Source organism: Equus asinus, chromosome 12, assembly GCF_041296235.1.
Source record: "Equus asinus isolate D_3611 breed Donkey chromosome 12, EquAss-T2T_v2, whole genome shotgun sequence".
NCBI lineage: Eukaryota > Metazoa > Chordata > Mammalia > Perissodactyla > Equidae > Equus > Equus asinus.
In genome coordinates this window covers 7,892,662-7,909,994 of record NC_091801.1, presented here as the reverse complement: position 1 = coordinate 7,909,994, position 17,333 = coordinate 7,892,662, and the positions used below count along the sequence as shown (strand labels likewise).

The 17,333-nt window shown below is 42.3% G+C and overlaps 1 protein-coding gene across 1 annotated transcript in view; it reads left to right on the top strand.

Moving 5' to 3' along the window:
* Nucleotides 1-949: 949 nt before the first annotated feature.
* STMN2 (stathmin 2) overlaps nt 950-17,333 on the top strand; it is a 52,211-nt gene continuing 35,827 nt past the window's right edge. Inside the window, exon 1 of the mRNA XM_014853731.3 lies at nt 950-1,367. Coding sequence (XP_014709217.1) covers nt 1,349-1,367 — 19 coding nt within the window. The 5' untranslated portion in view covers nt 950-1,348. The remainder of the gene's footprint in view (nt 1,368-17,333) is intronic.

Sequence of the window (17,333 nt, the reverse complement as noted above, 5' to 3'; positions counted from 1 at the left end):
TTAAATTAACAGCGATTAAAAGCTTCATGAGAACAAGTCCTAAAATCTTTCTCACTGCTGTATTTTCAGAGCTTGGCACATGGTAAATGCTCAATGAATATTTATGTGAGTCAAGTGAGAAAGAATGAATTAATGAACGGCATTCATTAAGTGAGTAGGAATAAATTAATGAATACATTGTTTGTAATGAAAAGTCACTTTTTGCACCTGGTCTCAGAGATCCTCAGATACCACACTGCTCAAGCTGAAACTTGACCACATGTTTCCTTGCCCTTTACCAAGAGAGTGTCTGGATCTCAGAAAAACCATGCTCCAGATCACACCTTTCATCTCCACTAAGCCTTCATCACAGAAGGTTCTCCTTAGAGCCCTGGAAAGGTCACTGAGGTTTCAAACCATGGACTCGTACATCTCCAGAGCAGCATGGCATCCAGCAGCTGTGGCTCCCCCAGTGCTCAAGCCAACCAGTCAACCTGGTTCTGCCCTATGACCAGACGGACAGGGCACAGGCACAGGAGGCTAACTCTCATCCTCTTCCACGGGGTCCCCAGGTGGACCCTGACTACTTGTCCCTATTCCCAAGCAGCCCAGGCAGCCCCTTCTTTCTGAGCCAAGAGTAGCAAACATCAGGCCTTGCTCTGCTGAGAAATACCCAGGAGTCCAGAAACATCTGAGTCCACCTCTGCTGGAAAACAAAGGACAATAATTCAGTTCTGCTCTGAGTTGCCACCATAGCCAGACATGGGGTCATACTGGGAGACTAGAATCTACCAAAGATAGGGCCAAAGGTGAAAGAAAAAACACGAACAAGTGAAAACAGCGTTTAAACAGATGTTTCCAACAGTCAGCACGTGGTGAAGACTTCTCAGGCCTCTGAACCCCTCTCCTTTTTTATGTCTATTTGTGCAATGAAACGTGTGAACAAAGTCAAGCCTGCTGGCTCCCAGGTAGGCACAGCCCAGTTCTTAGCTCCTAGGAGGCTTCTGGGCTAAGGCTCCACTCTACTTGGACCGTACTATCAGGCCCCCAAAACGGGGGGAGCTGCCAGGGAAGGACTGATTTCCATTTCAAACTGCATTCTGGTACTTTGTACTCCAGCACCATTGGCCGATCAATATTTAATGCTTGGAGATTCTGACTCTGCGGGAGTCATGTCAGGGGACCTGGGGAGCCAATCTGCTTGAGCTTCTGAGTGATAATTATTCATGGGCTCCTGCCTCTTGCTCTTTCTCTCGCACGGTCCCACTCTGCAGACTCAGTGCCTTATGCAGTCTTCTCTCTCGCTCTCTCCGCTGCTGTAGCCGGACCCTTCGCCTTCGCCGCCGCTCAGCATCTGCACATCTCTACAATGGCTAAAACGGCAATGGGTAAGGCATCGCGCCTCGTTCTCCCTCGGCTCGACCTGGAGCCCACCTCTCACCTTCTCTCTTAGAGCTTGGAAGGCATTTGGAGATATTTTAGAGGGAAAAAGACGTTAATGGTAACACAGGAACCCGGAGGACGGAGGCAGCTCTGGGGGTTTGGGGAGGGCAAAGAGGAAGTCCTTGGAAATCTGATAGCTAAGAATTTCTTTTAAAAGGTAGAAGCAGGTAAGTTGCCCTCCCGTGGGTAGGGTATTTATTCTGTTTCCATATTTAAAATTAGGACTCAATCGTGGGGGGAGGGTGTTACCTTAACCTTTTGCTTTTAATGGGGTTAAGGGACCGTCTGGAAAGTGCTTTGTAACGTCCTTCATTTTCTCTAGTTTACAAAAAAAGGAAATGGGGAAGAGAATGGGGAGTGGAAGAAAGGAAAAAGAAAAATGCAAAGTCAAAGCGGTCCCATCCAGGCTGCTTAAAAGATGGGTGGAGACGAGGGAGGAGGGCGGGTGGGGAACCGGGCAAATTTTATGGCATTGTCTCGTCGGAGAAACCGCTAATCCTGGGGCGCGGGGCGGGGAGGTAAGGGCGCTGGGCGAGGGTGGGGGGACCTAGATGCCTTTGTGTTAGGGACAGGGAGGGGAAGGAGAGAGGAAGTCCGGAGGGCACGGAGGGCGCGGGTGGGCAGCTGCAGGGGCGGGGAAGCGCACGGCGGGGAGGGGTGGAGGGGCGGCAGTTTCGCAGGCGCTGGGGTGGGGTTTCTTTGTGTGAGGACGAGCGGTCCCGGGGGGAGGCACCTGCAGCGCTGGGCGCACAATGCGGACGGCCCCACCCTGTGCGGAGCCGCGCCGGCGCCCTCACCCTTCCCCCAGCCGGGTGCGGCATCCTCAGCCGAAAGGGGGCCGGGTGGGGAGCGCAGCGCGACACCCAGGAGCCCAGCCCTGGGGGGACGGCAGCGCCACGCCCCGCGCTTTGCGCTCCTGACTCCCAGGCTCAGCTACTGAGTGCGACCTGACCATCGCCCCCGCCTTGCCCACCCTGGCCTCATTGTTCTGTTTTACAGACAGCGGGGGTTAAAGTGGGCTAACGTTTTTCTTTTCCAAACCACATTGCATAGAGTGATTAGACATGGACACAGGTAAAGGCTTCTATGAACTCGTTTGAGAAAAAGCTTCTGGAACCCGGATACGTGTATATATAATAATAGAGATACAAAAGAGGTCAAGGTCTTAAATTGAGCTACGTGAAATATCCGTTTCGTAGGTCAGGGCCAAATATTTGCAGTTTTCATGGGTTCGCCTCTACCGGAGAGACAGTCGAGACCCAGAGAGACCAAATGAGATTCCGGATCCAGGGCCTCCATCCCCAACCGGTCTTGCGCCTCAGTGCCCCAAAGTCCGGCGCTCGGTGGCCCCGAGGTGGGCAGGCAGGGAGGGGCCCGAGGTCCCGCGGCGCCTGGAAACACCCCGCCCCCGGGATCCGGTGCCGGATGCAGAGAAGGGAAAAAGCAGAGAAAAGGGCTCGCTCTGGACAGTTCCGCCCTGCCCCACCCTCCCCGAGACTTGGCGAGGAAAGGGGGCTGGGGAGGGGCCGCTGAGCGGTCAGCAGTCCTAGCGCCCCTTTTTCCAGCCCCGCAGCCCAAAAAGGCCCGGGCACCCCTTGATGTTGCGCAGACACGAGGCGTTGCTGCGAGTCCCGACGCCGAGCCCCTCCCAGCCAAGCGAGGGGCTCTGCAGAAAGGCTGGCTCGAGCCCCGCCCGGCTACACAAAGGCGCGGCCCCACCCCAGCCGGCCGCGACACCGCAGAGGTGACCCCTTCCCAGGGGCGCGGGGAAGGGTTTCTCTTTTCGCCCTCCCGCAGCCCGCGGAGCTGGAGGCTGTTGGCCCCCAGCCGAAGCCCACCCCCCACACTCTGTTCTCTACGCTTTCCCGGGACGGAGACCCCTTGGATGGGCTCTCCGGGAGGGACCCTCGCCCCTCGAGCGAGGCGCGGCTCGGCCCCACCCCTCCCAGCTGGGGCCCAGCCGCGATGCCACTGGCCGGTTGGGGGCGCACGTGGCGAGCCGGCGCGTGGAAGGCGGCCAGCCCTGCAGAGCCCCGCGCCGCGCCCTGCGCTCCCCGCCCCCGGGCCGGGCGCTCGCCCCGCGGGTGCAACCCGCGAGACAGGTTTCTGCGCAGTGTCCCGAGCTACCCTCGCTTCCCGCGACTCGCGGTTCACCCGCAAGTCCAGAAAGGTTCTGAGCGTGGGGGATGGGGGCGATGTCGCTGTGCCCTCTGCACCCGCACCGAGAGGTTGCTGCTGGAGGAGGGCGGCTACAAACTCATCGTCATCATCAGGATTATTGTTTTTATTTCAAGTCATTATTATTATTATTCATGACTCAGTGGCCCTATTTGTTCAAAAGGTCCAGCTTGCATTTGATTAACCCTTGTTGCACTCACTTTTCTTCCTCCTACTCCACCTCCCCTCGCCCCAAAAAAGAATCCTTTCTCTAGTGGTGCTTCGTTTTACGCTATAAAGCAAATATAGTGCGGTTCCTGTTGGGGTTATGCATGTTCATGTGAGTCGGATATATGTCTAGGTGCTTGCTAAGGGAAGGGCTTGTGCGCCAAAGATTGCTGGAAAATTCTCCGCAGAGAATTGTTTGTGGCTGCAATGGGTGAAAATATACATATATAATTGAGATGTTAGGATCTTCACCGTGGATTCCGTAAGGTTATGTCTGTAAATATAGGTTATGCACAAAATTTTAACAAAAATTTTTTTAAACTGTTCTTCCAATTGCTGATTCTTGATACAGTCTCAATTCTGCACAGAAACACGAATGGTGAAATGGTAGCCATCATCCCATTAATAAAAATCCCACCCCAAATACGACAAATGGCAAGGATCCTTTCTGCCATGAGTAAGCAGCATTTGCAAATCATGAAAAGAAGCACAACCTCTGCAATATTAAAATAATGGATTTTGAAATCATTCCAGTTGCAAGGCATAATCAATTAATCAGCAGAGCGGGTGCTTTTTCCTGACTCATTAAACAATTATTGTATTCTGCATGATTATACTGGGTGCATATAATATTCTCCACTATCTTCTCTAATGAAGTGGACACCTTCTAAGTGGGTATATAAATAACTAGAAATGAAAAGAAAAAGATTTGGTCAGGATTTCAGAATAAAATTGAAAGAGAAACAGCATTAGCTTATCGTTCAGTCTTATATGTATAGTTCTTACCAGATGCATAAGTGGAGCCTGCAATAAGCATTATGTGACCCCTTGTAGCCCAATGCAAGTAGCTAGTATGATGATATAAATTACTACACCTGGTGGTAGTTGTCTATGCATTGTAAAATTCTCTGAAAGAAAATATATTTAAAAATGACAAATAAGATTGGACAGCTTGTAATATTAAAATCTAGAACTTTGTTTAGTCAAAATTAACACTGGTTTTGTGATGTGACTTGCAGATTTGTAGTAAATTATTCTATTCTAAGGGGGAGGGGAGTATTTTTATTGTTAGAGCAATTGCCTCTGCCCTTAGTCATTAACATTTTTAGCAGGATTTTATTTGTTGTGTTAAAAGCTCTTTTACTTACTTTCAGGGGTTTTTTAAAAAATTATTAGTGGATGGATTGTGGAATAAGCGTTTGATCATTTGGCACAGTATGTCTTCCATCAGATAGCTGGTTCTCAGGGAGGAAAATGCTGCAAGAGGATGCATTTTACTCAGAGTCAAGAAATGTCCTCTCAGAGTGCCATAAAGCCAAGTCACACAATAAAATAGTTTTCTTCCCTGCAATTTAGAATCAAAATAGTTACTTAATTCTGTGAGTCTCTCGTAGTTGCTTTCAAGCAGAATTTTAAGTTCAACCTGTATAATTAAAATGAAATGGAAGATGAATCAATTACATATTTAATTGAAGTTTTTGTCATTGAATCCAGACCATCTTTAGGAAAATTCCTGATTTCTCAATCACCATTGTTTTTCACTCCAACTGACTAGGACTGTCTATATCCCTCACTCCGCCCCAGTAGCTAGCTCCCTGCTCACACAAGGCTGCAGGAAGCTGGCCTCCGAGCAGGTGGCTACCTGCTTTGGGTGTGGTCACCCCAAGCTTCTGCTATTGAACTCCAGCTCACACAATCTCCTCGTTGGTTTTGGAAAAATACACCTATTCTGTTGTCACAGGATCTGTGACCTTATATTAAAAATTCAAGAAATTTGCCAGACAACAAGAGAATACCAAATTAGCCGGTGACCCAGATGTTTCCAGAATGGAGGCTTGTTCTCTTTCGTAGTTCTCTCGATTGGAAAACCTTGGAGCCTGCATTAATTTTTCACCCCACTAGAGGGCGACCAAGTTCTCTGAAGCAGAAGATGATTGATTTAAACCCAGTTTCAAATACTAGCTATTTAATAAAACGTTTTTTCTTAATCTGTAACAGTCAATTGCTTATTCAGTAAGTTAATGCCATGCTTAATGTCCTAGTGGATGAAAAGGGCTTGTGCACCTTTTCAAGGAGACAAGATGAAATGAGTGAACTTCATAATCTGGAAGTAGATGTAGGCCCCAGTTAATTATTTTCTTATGATTTTATTTTCTAGTTTCATTACATTGTTATCATAATATCATATGTTACTTTTGGGTGTTCATAGTAGATAAAGAGTAGAAGATGGCCGGTAGTAATAGCAAAATTATTTAGGAACAGAATGTTTTAATGTTTAAATAAAGGAATAAATTAAACAAAAACATTGTTAACTTATTCATTTATTTAAAATGTGCTTGATGTTGGAGACACACCTGACTGTCGGTGTCCGCCTTCTGGGAGCTTGCAGGCTAGAAGGGCAAACGGGTAGATACAATGCCATACTAGGGAGTGCTACCAAAAAACAAGCATAAACTGATTTTTAGGATCATCAAAAGTGGAATTTTTCATATTTGCAATGGTGTGCAATTCTTTTTCTCTTATATTTCCTGTAACTATAATCCATCTCTAAAACATTTAAGAGTTTCAAATGACTCTGTTCCTCAATCTTTAATGGGCATATGAATTACCTGTGGTTTTCGTTAAAATGCAAATTCTGATATAGTTGGTCTGACTGAGTCCAGACATTCCGCATTCCTTCCAAGCTCCAAGATGCTGCTGCCTCCAACCAGTAGACATATCAGTTATAGAAATATAAAACTGTGACATGCATGTACCTCCCACAATAAGCCCTCGTGTTACGTCTTAATATTTTCAAATCCACGGCAATCTTTGCAAAATATTTCACTTTCAAACTCATCCACTTAGGGATTTTATTCCTTTGGGAGTTATGTGTTCTGTGCCATCACTCTCTTAATTGGAATTTTAAAAATATATTCATATTGCAGGACTCAGCAGAAGACCTTCAAGAGAAATGTGGAAAATAAGAGTTTGGCTCTGTGTGTGTGTGTGTGTGTGTAAGAAAAAATGACTGTGGCTTGTGGTTGAGTCGAGAAGGATGATAAGTCAATATTGCTGGCTTACTGTTATTTACAAAACAATATGCAGAACAAAAAGTTTGACTCACAACCTTTTAGTTGTGGAATAACGTGCAAAAGTCTGCAATCCCACTCACCATACAGCTAATTCACTGCAAATACTCCACATACCGAAGAAATTAAAAGAGGATTGAACAGCACTAAAATTGTCTCTCAGTACAGTCCATGCTTGTTACTTACCAAATTATTGTAACAGAGTATTTCTTCCCAGATACGACATGAGAAAATCATTTGTTGCGTATGATTGTATATTTGAAAACTGAGTATGCATGTCTTTTCTGCTTACTTAAGCCAATAAAGGACCTCCACTATTCGACACTAACTTCCTAAGAAAGTCAACCGAAAGGGAAAAAAATGGGTCTTCAAGAGATATCATCAAAAATATAATATGTCTTTCCTCTCGACCACGCAAACATTACCACATTTCTGGAAATGCTATTCTGCAAAAATGATGCTATGCATGAAATATCTCAAATTAGAAATTTACTATTTCCCAAATAGGGCACTAAAAACCTGGTCCTGAGTAAAATTGGCCACAGAGTTCATAGGATATGGTGTTATTCAACACGAGGCTGGATTAAGCCTCAAGGTTACCCATTTCTTTGTTCGTGTTGTTTTAACTATTCATTTCAGGGCCTCAAAAGCTAGGGAACTTTCCATTTTTGCAACTTGTGGTACATTTTTAAAAAAGAAAACATGCTAGGACCGAAGTATAAAAGTCGTGTGTTTTAAACGTTTAATCACAGCTGTCTGTTGTGGCTGCATGTCTGTATAGCTCATTTGGAGATAACAAAAATCTAAACTTGAGGACCTTAGAGACTGAGCCAAAATTTTTTTTGAGTGCTCCTTCAACCAACAATTGTCCTGTGATAATTGCTTTCCTTCAAGAATCAGTTTTCTGGCATAGACATCAATTACAATGTCTGTAAGAAGTGGCTTTTATTTATTGACTTAACCCTTATTTAGCACATATAACCTGCTAGGCACTAAGCACTTTGCACATATTAACTGTATTAATCATCCAGTAATCCTAAAAAGTAGGTACTATTACAGATGAGGAAACTGAGATGCAGAGAGGTGGAGTGACTTGCCCAAGGTCACACAGTTAGATCCAGAATTTGGGCCCAGGCCCTCTGGCTCCAGATTCCAAGCCTTTAACCAATACTGGCTACTCTTCCATCTGTTCCATATCAGAGGTTCCCACCATGGAGGTCGAACCAGGGATACCGCCATTTTGTTGAACACTCCTGATGGTCTCATCCTTTCTCAACACAGACCCACACTGAAGAGGAAGTGCCTTCAGATCGATGACTAGTTTCAATAGGTAACACAGGGCTCATTAAAATAACTGCCATGATTTAGGCTTTTGAGGAAAGAGAGCTCTGAGACCTTGGGGGCTGTAATGTACGGACCCACGTCTCTCTGAAGGCCTAACTAAGAGGAAGGATTATCAGTATCATCCTAGTTAGAGCATTTCAAATGCATCCTTAACTCCTTCTGTAGACCCTAGGTATTTAATATAAATATTTTATTTTTAAATCTAGAACTAAGAGATATCCAGCCCAGGCATCCACATTTAATATAATCATTAGATATTACTTCAAAACTCTAATCTTATTACCTCAAAAGCAGGCAGGCAGGATCCTGTGTGGGAAGGCTCTGGATCCCCTGTGAAACCTTTTTAATTATCTTTTAATAAGGGAATCAGGTCCTGCCATTTATCAAGGAGACATTTGCAGTAGTAAAACCTGTGTTTATATAACCCATTTTTATTAGGCATGATTAAAGATAACATTTTGTGTACATTTCTTCTCACAAAACACTTTTATGAGAATGTAAAGGTTAATTAATGCATTTCAGCAATCATTTTGCTAGTCTCTGGAAATATAGCTTCTCCAGGAATTGTACTTAATAAGCCACACATTATACTATAAAACCATAACCAAAATTTTACATTTTTTCTCATTTGTAATCTTGTTGACCTCCAGATTAAAATATTTAATGCTTGAAAAATTGCAAGATTCCAAAAGTTTGTTTTTGTGAACAGAAATAGATAATTACACTTCTTGTATAGTACATTAAAAATAATATTGTCTGGAACTGATTTTTTTTTAACCAAAATCATAAAGCAATGACTGTAAGAGCTTATTCAGCAGTTATTCTTCTGGAATAATTGTACTTGGGATGTAAGAGTTTGTCCATCATCCATTAATACAAGTACTTAGTATGACAATTGGTCATCAGTAATCCGAATCTGTCAATCTTTTGGTTGTATGTCTTTACATCAAGATAAAAAAGAAATGGATGGCATTTATCTAAACTTAGTCCCACAAATACTTGTCCAAGAGAGCATTTTAAAGTTTAAATTTTTATTAGCATCCTGCTCCCTCTTTTGGCAGATTTTTTTTTTCCTATGAACTACAGCCATAAAGTTTAATTTCCATTCAAGGGAACTGCTCACAGGAACCTAAGAATAGTCTTTCCGTTTGGGCTTCCAAGTGAATAGAAACCATCTCATGTGATGAGGCTCAACCTATAATATACTGACTGTTGCCAAACAGACCAGAGACTCTCATCGCCATGTCGCTTGTCTTCGCTTCCAGGCTCCAAGAGGGAGGCACGAACAATCTCAGGCAGTTGAACTGAGGCCCGAGTCCCTGCCGCCTCCCTGGAACCCTCCTTCAGAACACAACTGTCTTTCCCACTGCATGGTTTGTCTTTATTCCTAACACTAATACCTGTTGTTTAAATCTTCAGCTTTATCTGAAAAGTGCCAGTTAGCATCCTTCTCCTAATCATTGTTCAAACACATGAAAAATTACCAGAGTCAACTCTAGTCTTTTCATGCACAGATTACCTGATCCAAGACTCCTGTCACTTTAAAAAAAAATCATCTTTTCATCCTGCTTCAGACCTACTTTTTCCTTTTATAGTCAAAAACAAAAAAGAGCAGACAAACATAGAAGATATAAAAATATTCAAAAGATAAATTAGATGGCACAATCTATTTGGGACCTTGTAGTTCTTCAAAAATATTCACCCACTCCATCCTTTTCAATCTTCATATAATCCTTATGAGATGGGCAGAGTACACATGTTACTCTGTGGTATACATGTGGTGAGCTTCAGAGCCAGGGCCAGAACACAAGTCTAATAAAGATATATATTTATAAATATATGTATTTAATATATTTTAGATATGACTATAATGACATATATAATAAAGTTTAGCACTTACTCCACTGTCCTGTAATCCCATATGTACAAGTGGGGAAAGACACACCCAAACATTTATTTGCCTTCAGTCTAAAGTCATTAATAGTTAACAATATTAACTAACATAAAATAGATTCGAACACCTACTGTGTTCTGAAGCCTGTGCTAGGTATTGTGAGAATATAAACATAGTCCTCTCCCCTGGAGAATTTAGTCTTTTGAAGAAAACAAGACTTGTACATTCAAAAAAAATGATACCAATAATAGTCATTTATAAATAGAAAAGTCTTGACTATTTTAACAACTTTATTACACTACCCTGCAATGTTACAAGACAGCACATAATGATATACTAAGAACATCAATTAGGAAGTACCGAGGTCCACCCAAGACTGCAAAATTTCAATATTTGACTGATCTCCTCCTTCAGCCAATCCAGCCAGGGTGTCCTTTAGTTTAAATGCTTCTCAGACTTCACTGAGCGTCAGCAGCACTTGGGAACAGCAGATCCCACTCCCAGAGGTCCTAATTCTGTGGATCTGGGATGGGACCCATGAATTTGCATTTCTAACAAGCGCCCAGGTGGTACTGATGCTGCTAGTCTGGAACCATTTGGATTACACCTTACATAGGTGACCAGTGGGGTACGTGGAGCAGTGGACCCACGCAGAGTGGCCCTCCAATGTGAGTGACCTCCCCTAACTGCAGTGTAGACTCACAAGGACAGACAGCCTGAGGCCAGGGCCCAGGAGGAGGATTCTGAGGCTCTGAGTTCTCATCTTTACTCTCTTACCAACTGACCTTGGTCAGGTCGCTTTTCCTCTCTGCGTCTCTAATTCAGCATCTGTAAAATGGCGAGATGCTACCTTGTCCGTATCAGGGTCATTTTCAGAATCAAGGAGAAAAATGTGAAGTCATTAGTATCTGTCAAGTTCTATATGACTGCAAAGGGTTGCATTTTTTAATTGTCATTAGATATAATAACTGGATGTTTTATTCATGAAAATATCAGTGCACGTGCATTTCCAATGACTAAAGAGGAAGCAAGGAGCACAGTCGGAAACTGAGTCATTTGCTTTTTGAAAAATACTTCCTAAATAATAAAAATCGAAATAAAGTGTTGATTAAATTCCCCAGAGAACTGCCTGACATTTTGAAGGGTTGTGCTTAGGTCCCCCCTGACCAGACCTATGTAGATATTGAAGATTCTTCCTCTTCCTAAATGAACGTTGGCTGAGGAGAAGCAACCCACCCAATTTTTATTACAGTCTCCACTCAACTTTTCCCTAATCCAACCTTCTTTAAGAGAAGGGTGGTGAGTGGTGGCCCCGGTGACAGCCACCAAGCTGAGAGAATTCCTGGGCAAAGCAGGGGTGCCTCAGCAAACAGACATAGACAATGTGAGAGGGCTGACAAGCCAGAGGTAAAACTTGGATACAATTTTTTCTTCTGGTTCCGTGTTCACCCTTGCTGCCACCACGTCGACATTCTCTATCCTGCGTCTGCCAACCTGAGCAACTGTACAAGCCCGCCTTAGACAAACCCAGGCCCAGATGTTCAAGTGTGCAGAAAGCCTAGGTTAAAGCTGCCTCCAAATGTTGAAAACAAAACGGAACAGCTGTGTGTGATAAGAAAAAGCAACCTGTCACAGAACTCAAAAGACTGCCAAATCCTAGGAAAATTAAAAGCAGTACTCTGAGCCCCTCACCCCTCTCAAAAAAATGCTCAGGTCAGGCAATGTTACTGTGATGAGAAGAGAACTCTAGCACTTTGGAGGTGGGCTGGGTATGAGATGGACGTGATTTTGAACCCTGCCCCACTGTTCACTAGCTGACAATCTTTGGGCAAATTATCATTTCTATACCACAATTGTCTCAGGAAATGGGGAAAATAACACCACCTAAATCACCTAAATCTCTTGGTTGTCAAGAGAATTCTAAGTAAGCAATTGAATATTAAGCACGCAATTGATTATTAAGCACTTTGCAATAAAAAGTATTAATCTCCTTCTCTGACCTCCTAAATAGATGATGAAAATACTAAATAAAAATAATAATTTAAACATCTAAATTCTTATACTTTGTGAATTTCTACATGTAATAACAAACCTACTAGAAATTACTTGGAATTTAGAAAGTGATCAGTACTCAATAATTCTTTGTGGTAAAGGGAGGGCTGATATCATATTTGTGACACAGCTGCCACTACTGTATATCTCCAAGACAAATGCATTCTGGGTAATGCCAAAATTAAAAGTACCTTTCTCTTGCATTTATTTCTCATGTCGTATTCTATCTCATCCTACTTCAAATACAAATATAACTTCAATAAAACTGACCCTTCCTGCCTACTCACTAAGGCTCATCAACATAAAATGTCACTTTCAGCAGAAATCGAAACTGATTCCAGAAGCATTAAAATGTAAGACTGAAGTGTCTTGAAGAGCATGTGAGGGGGAATTATATCACATAACACAGCACACACACAGAGTCTCTCGTTCTCAAAATCTTGTTAACCCGTCAATTTCATCCAAATCCCACATCACGTGGCCATCTCCCCTCCCTCCTTCTCCAGTCCCCTCCCCACCCAGCACCCTTGCTCTCTTACTTCCATTTTCAACACCCTTCCTTCAGCAAGATCTTTTCTTTCAAGGATAGCTCCAGGTACTTTCTTATCTGGATCGATTTAGTCTTCCTCCTCTCCATCCATTCGTCCATAAATAAGAGATAAGCACAACAAAGACGCTACAGCCAAAGAGAACAAACATCATATTCCTTAGATGACTCTGGTGGGGAAAAGGTTACGGATACTTCCAGTTTAGTGTTCATCTCCCCATCATTCGCGGAAGTAACACCTTTTCAATCGATAGTGTTTTAGGTGCAAATCAATAAAAGTCTGTAAGATGTTAGCAGAATGTAATTACTAGACTAATAAAGATATCCTGAGAAATCGAATTAGCATTCCTCTGGCATCTGACTTTATAAAGGCTTCAGTGAGGGTAACAGACACCAAGATAAAAGAGCATTTTAACTATTTTTGTTTTGCCTGCAAAATATCAATTTATGTAAATGTATGGTACATAAGCTAGGAATTATATTTATGATATAACTGCGGGCATGTTACTAGAAATATGTGCTTACATTTACAAGTATAGTAGAATCCTTTTCCATATTAGATGCTATTGGTTAAAATAACAATCTACATGTAAAAGTACTCAATATTTTATCACATTTGTAGGCCATTATATGCAGACGATAAAGTACACTCCTACTTGCTCATAAAGGTGGAATAATGACAAAGGAGGAGATTTATATTTAAATCCTCACGAGGTCATACATTGCACTGGGTAGGAGAGTTCAGCTTTAAAGGAAATGTAGACATTTCCTTACTTTAAAAAATCTAACACGGCTCTAAAATACGTAGCCAAGACACAAAGTTAGAAAAGAATTGCATCTCCTCTGTCAACCAAAAACTTGACTTAAAAAAAAAAGTTTAGTCATAGAACCAATAAAATGAAATTCAGTATTTAGGATGAAATTTTTTTCTATTTTCAGGTCTAACATTGAAATACTGAATTAAGCAGCTTTGAAAGAATTGGATTCCACTTGTTGAAATGCTTATAAAAAACAGTGCATACTGTTAGAGTCTATTGGCTATGAATTGCAGCAAGCTGCATTAAAACTTACCCAAGAGAAGAAATGCAGAGAAATGTATTTTGGGAGGGGAGCCTGGACTTTGTGTCCTGCTGGCAGAGCTGAAAGAGTGAAGGCCTACCCACTCAAACTGACTGCAGAGGGAAGATGTTGCTCCTGACAGATACCAAACAGCCGTGAAGTTACTCTATCCAGAAAACTACGTGTCTTATCACTTTCGATAAATTTTAGAAGTGCACGGTGAATACACAGGGCGAGGATGGTCAGCTAAGAAGTTAAATAGGATCCCTCAGAATTGCTTTGGGGAAAGGGTTTGCTCCCTTGAAATAGACAGTAGCAGGCTTTCCAGGCCAACCTCGAATGCAGCTTCCTCGACCCGTCCTTCCTGTGAACTCTTACAGGTTTATTGTCAAACAGTAAATTGGGGCAGAAGCTTCGTGTTACCCTCTTCCCTGTCATTTATTGTTCCCCTACTACGCATGAGCCATTTACACGTCACACGGCCCTATGCTCTTCTCTCATTTAATCTTTACAGCAACACCGCAACAGGTTTCATCATCCCTACTTACCAAGAATGGAAAGAAGAAGCCAAGGAAAGTTAAGTGAGCTTCTCCAAGTCACAGATCTTCAGGGCAGAGCTGGGTTTCTAATCTAGGCTCACTCCGCTGCACTCCAGCTTTCTCAGTGTCAACTGTTTTTATTTATTTTGCTACAGACATTTCTTTATCTTATACCTATTCTGAACTATTCTGAGTTCTTCTAGATCAGCACCAGGTTTCACTTCCTTTCTCTCCCCTACAGCACCTTTGTGGCTGGCAGTAATAATACTGTTGGCTAACGGATATTGAGTACTTACTGTGTTGAGTACTGCAACTGTGCCAAGCACTTCCCAAAGATAATTATCATCCCCATTTTCACAGGTGAGAAGGGGAGGAAGATAAAGTCATATGTAGTGCATAGGTGGGAAGGCTAGGATTTGAAACCAGTCAGTCTGACCCTGGAGCCCACTTGGTTGACCACTATGTGTGCAGTCTCCCTTGGACACAGTAGGGGCTCTGACTGTGGTTGGTGATTTGAAGAGATAAGGACAAAGTAAAAGAAGCCTGCAGAAATATAAGAAGCAAGATGCCACAGCACTGCTATAGCCAATCCCAGTAAAACTTCAAAAAGTCGCTTGAATAAAGGTAAATTTGGAGAAGGTTAATCTATACTTACAGTATCTTACATCAGTACAGCACTTTAGTTTCTCAACACATTATTTAATTCGATCCTTACAACAATATCCCATCCTCGCTTTGTGGATAAATAAACTCATGTTCAGAAGGTTTAATAAATTGTGTAGGGTTGAATGGAGCCTGAGCTGGAGCACAAGTTTTCAGCTCCTGTTCATGTTCTTTTCGTTACTCACCTTTAGTCAGCATCTGGCCAAAAACGACCAAATGTATACATGAATGCAGAGGAAACACTCACTTGCATGTTTTTTCTTCTTGTCTAGAGAGAGTTGATTACCTGCTGTTGTGAAGTTGACCTTATGAAGGATGGAGGTGGGAAGGCTTTCTTAAATTTTGCCCAGGAACCAAGCAATTATAGTTGTGCCACTAACTAGCACCATTTTGAAACTATTAACATAGCTACAGCTATGGGATAAGGGCTAGGAGATAAGCGAGAAAAGGAGGCAACTTCAAAGCACACAGAAATCCCAGTCTGGCATAAAATGAAGCCAGTCAGCTTAGTGGAGAGCAGAGTTGAGCTCAGTCTAGTTCCAACATCTGGGTTCTTAACCCCTTCTGTATACCTAGCCTCAGTGGGGCAGCCAGCTGGGCACTGACAGATTCAGCAGGTAGCTTGGGCAGCGGATGGACAGCCCCCTCCTGCTCAGTAACCAATGGAAAAGCATTTATAGAACACCTACTAACTGCCACACGTGCTCCTACATGTGGCAGAAATACTGAAAACATCAAATGAGACACCTCCCTCACCCTCAAAACACTTATATATGATTGGGAAGAAACAGCAGCAAACAGAACAGTACAGAATAAGCGCTAACCTATGTGAAACAAACCAGGAAAATGACTGAGTCTTTGAGAGGAGAAAATCAAAGCCCCTTGCAATGGAAACCATTGTTTGATTTACTGCTGTTTTTAGGGAGATACGAACCCAGTCTTACGGAGTTGGCATGAGTCACAACTGTTGGGGACATTTCTGAATTGTCGCCACATCCTAGTACACAGATCCTCTGTCCACCTATTATTACTTGGCAAACTTTTTGAAATTGTGAGCAATATTCCAAACCACAAGTCCACTTTTTTATGAATAATATTTAGGCTGAATAAATCTAGGGAAAATAGAACATAAAGGAAAGCCAACATTGTGCCTTTAAGTATTAGGTATTACCAAACTGATTTTTTAAATAACATCAGCCACTTATGGCAGACTCCAATTCATATTTCTCTGTGCAGGTCAAATCCTTGATTCCATTTTTGCCTTCAGTTTTTTACTGGGAATGTTTATGACCAAGTCATAGAGTATTTGTTGCCACAAATAAAATAAAAAGCATAGGTTATTCCAATCCCACTCAGCCAGTTATGCCAAAATGTAATCCTCCACATACCAAGAACTAGTTCCAGATGGCATCCATAAAGCTTATATTTTGCACATCACCTATTCTGCCTTACAGTGGGAAAAAATATATTAAAGTCAAAATAGATCTTACATGCAGTACGTGGAGAAGTTAAATTTGCCCAAATAGTTTGACAATTTGAAATGCAAAATATGGGTTGCTTTATGAAGCACATTATATATAAGAATTTTTTATGTCTATCATATAAGTATTTGTTATGAAATACCAATATTCAGAAAGAGGAAACAATTTGCAAAGCAGAACTATGAGGAGGAATTTTTCATTTTCTTTACAAGTGTAATGCCTTAAAATTTAAAACAAGGTAGGTAAATAAAGCCATTGCTGCAGAAAACAAAAGGGTGAATCTGGATGTAATGGGAAAGTTACTCCATTTAAAGAGAAAATTTTCTAAATTTGTAGAATCATAGAATTCCAGAGCTTGGAGATACCAACTATCAATGAGAAAAGAGGTCCAGAGAGATTAAATGACTTGCTCAAGGTCTTAAAATAAAAAATCTAAAGTTCTGAAAAGACCTTGATGATCATATAATCTCATTACCAACTAAACATTTTCCTACCTGAAATATGGGATTCATTCAGACCTGTGCTACTATCCAAGAGCATGGTTTCACTTGAAAGCATCTCCACACGTTCCATAATTTTGTAAAGTAAAAGGGAAATGCCATTCTGCATGAACATTTTGAAAATGGAGGAATTCTGGAAGTAGGACAGAGAATACATATATTGCTTTGGTCAGCAGAAGCAGCGACAAGTACCACATTCTGGATGCATCCCAAGAACTTTGTACCCATACCTGAGGCACGAGTCTTCACAGGCAGAGGAATTTGCTTCCCAAGAGGGATTAAAATATGTGACCCACTTTGAAAGGCTGTTCCTAAGTGCTCTGGAAGAGGTGACTTTAAGACTTCCCAGGTCTCAGGAAAGGGGGAAAAACCCTGT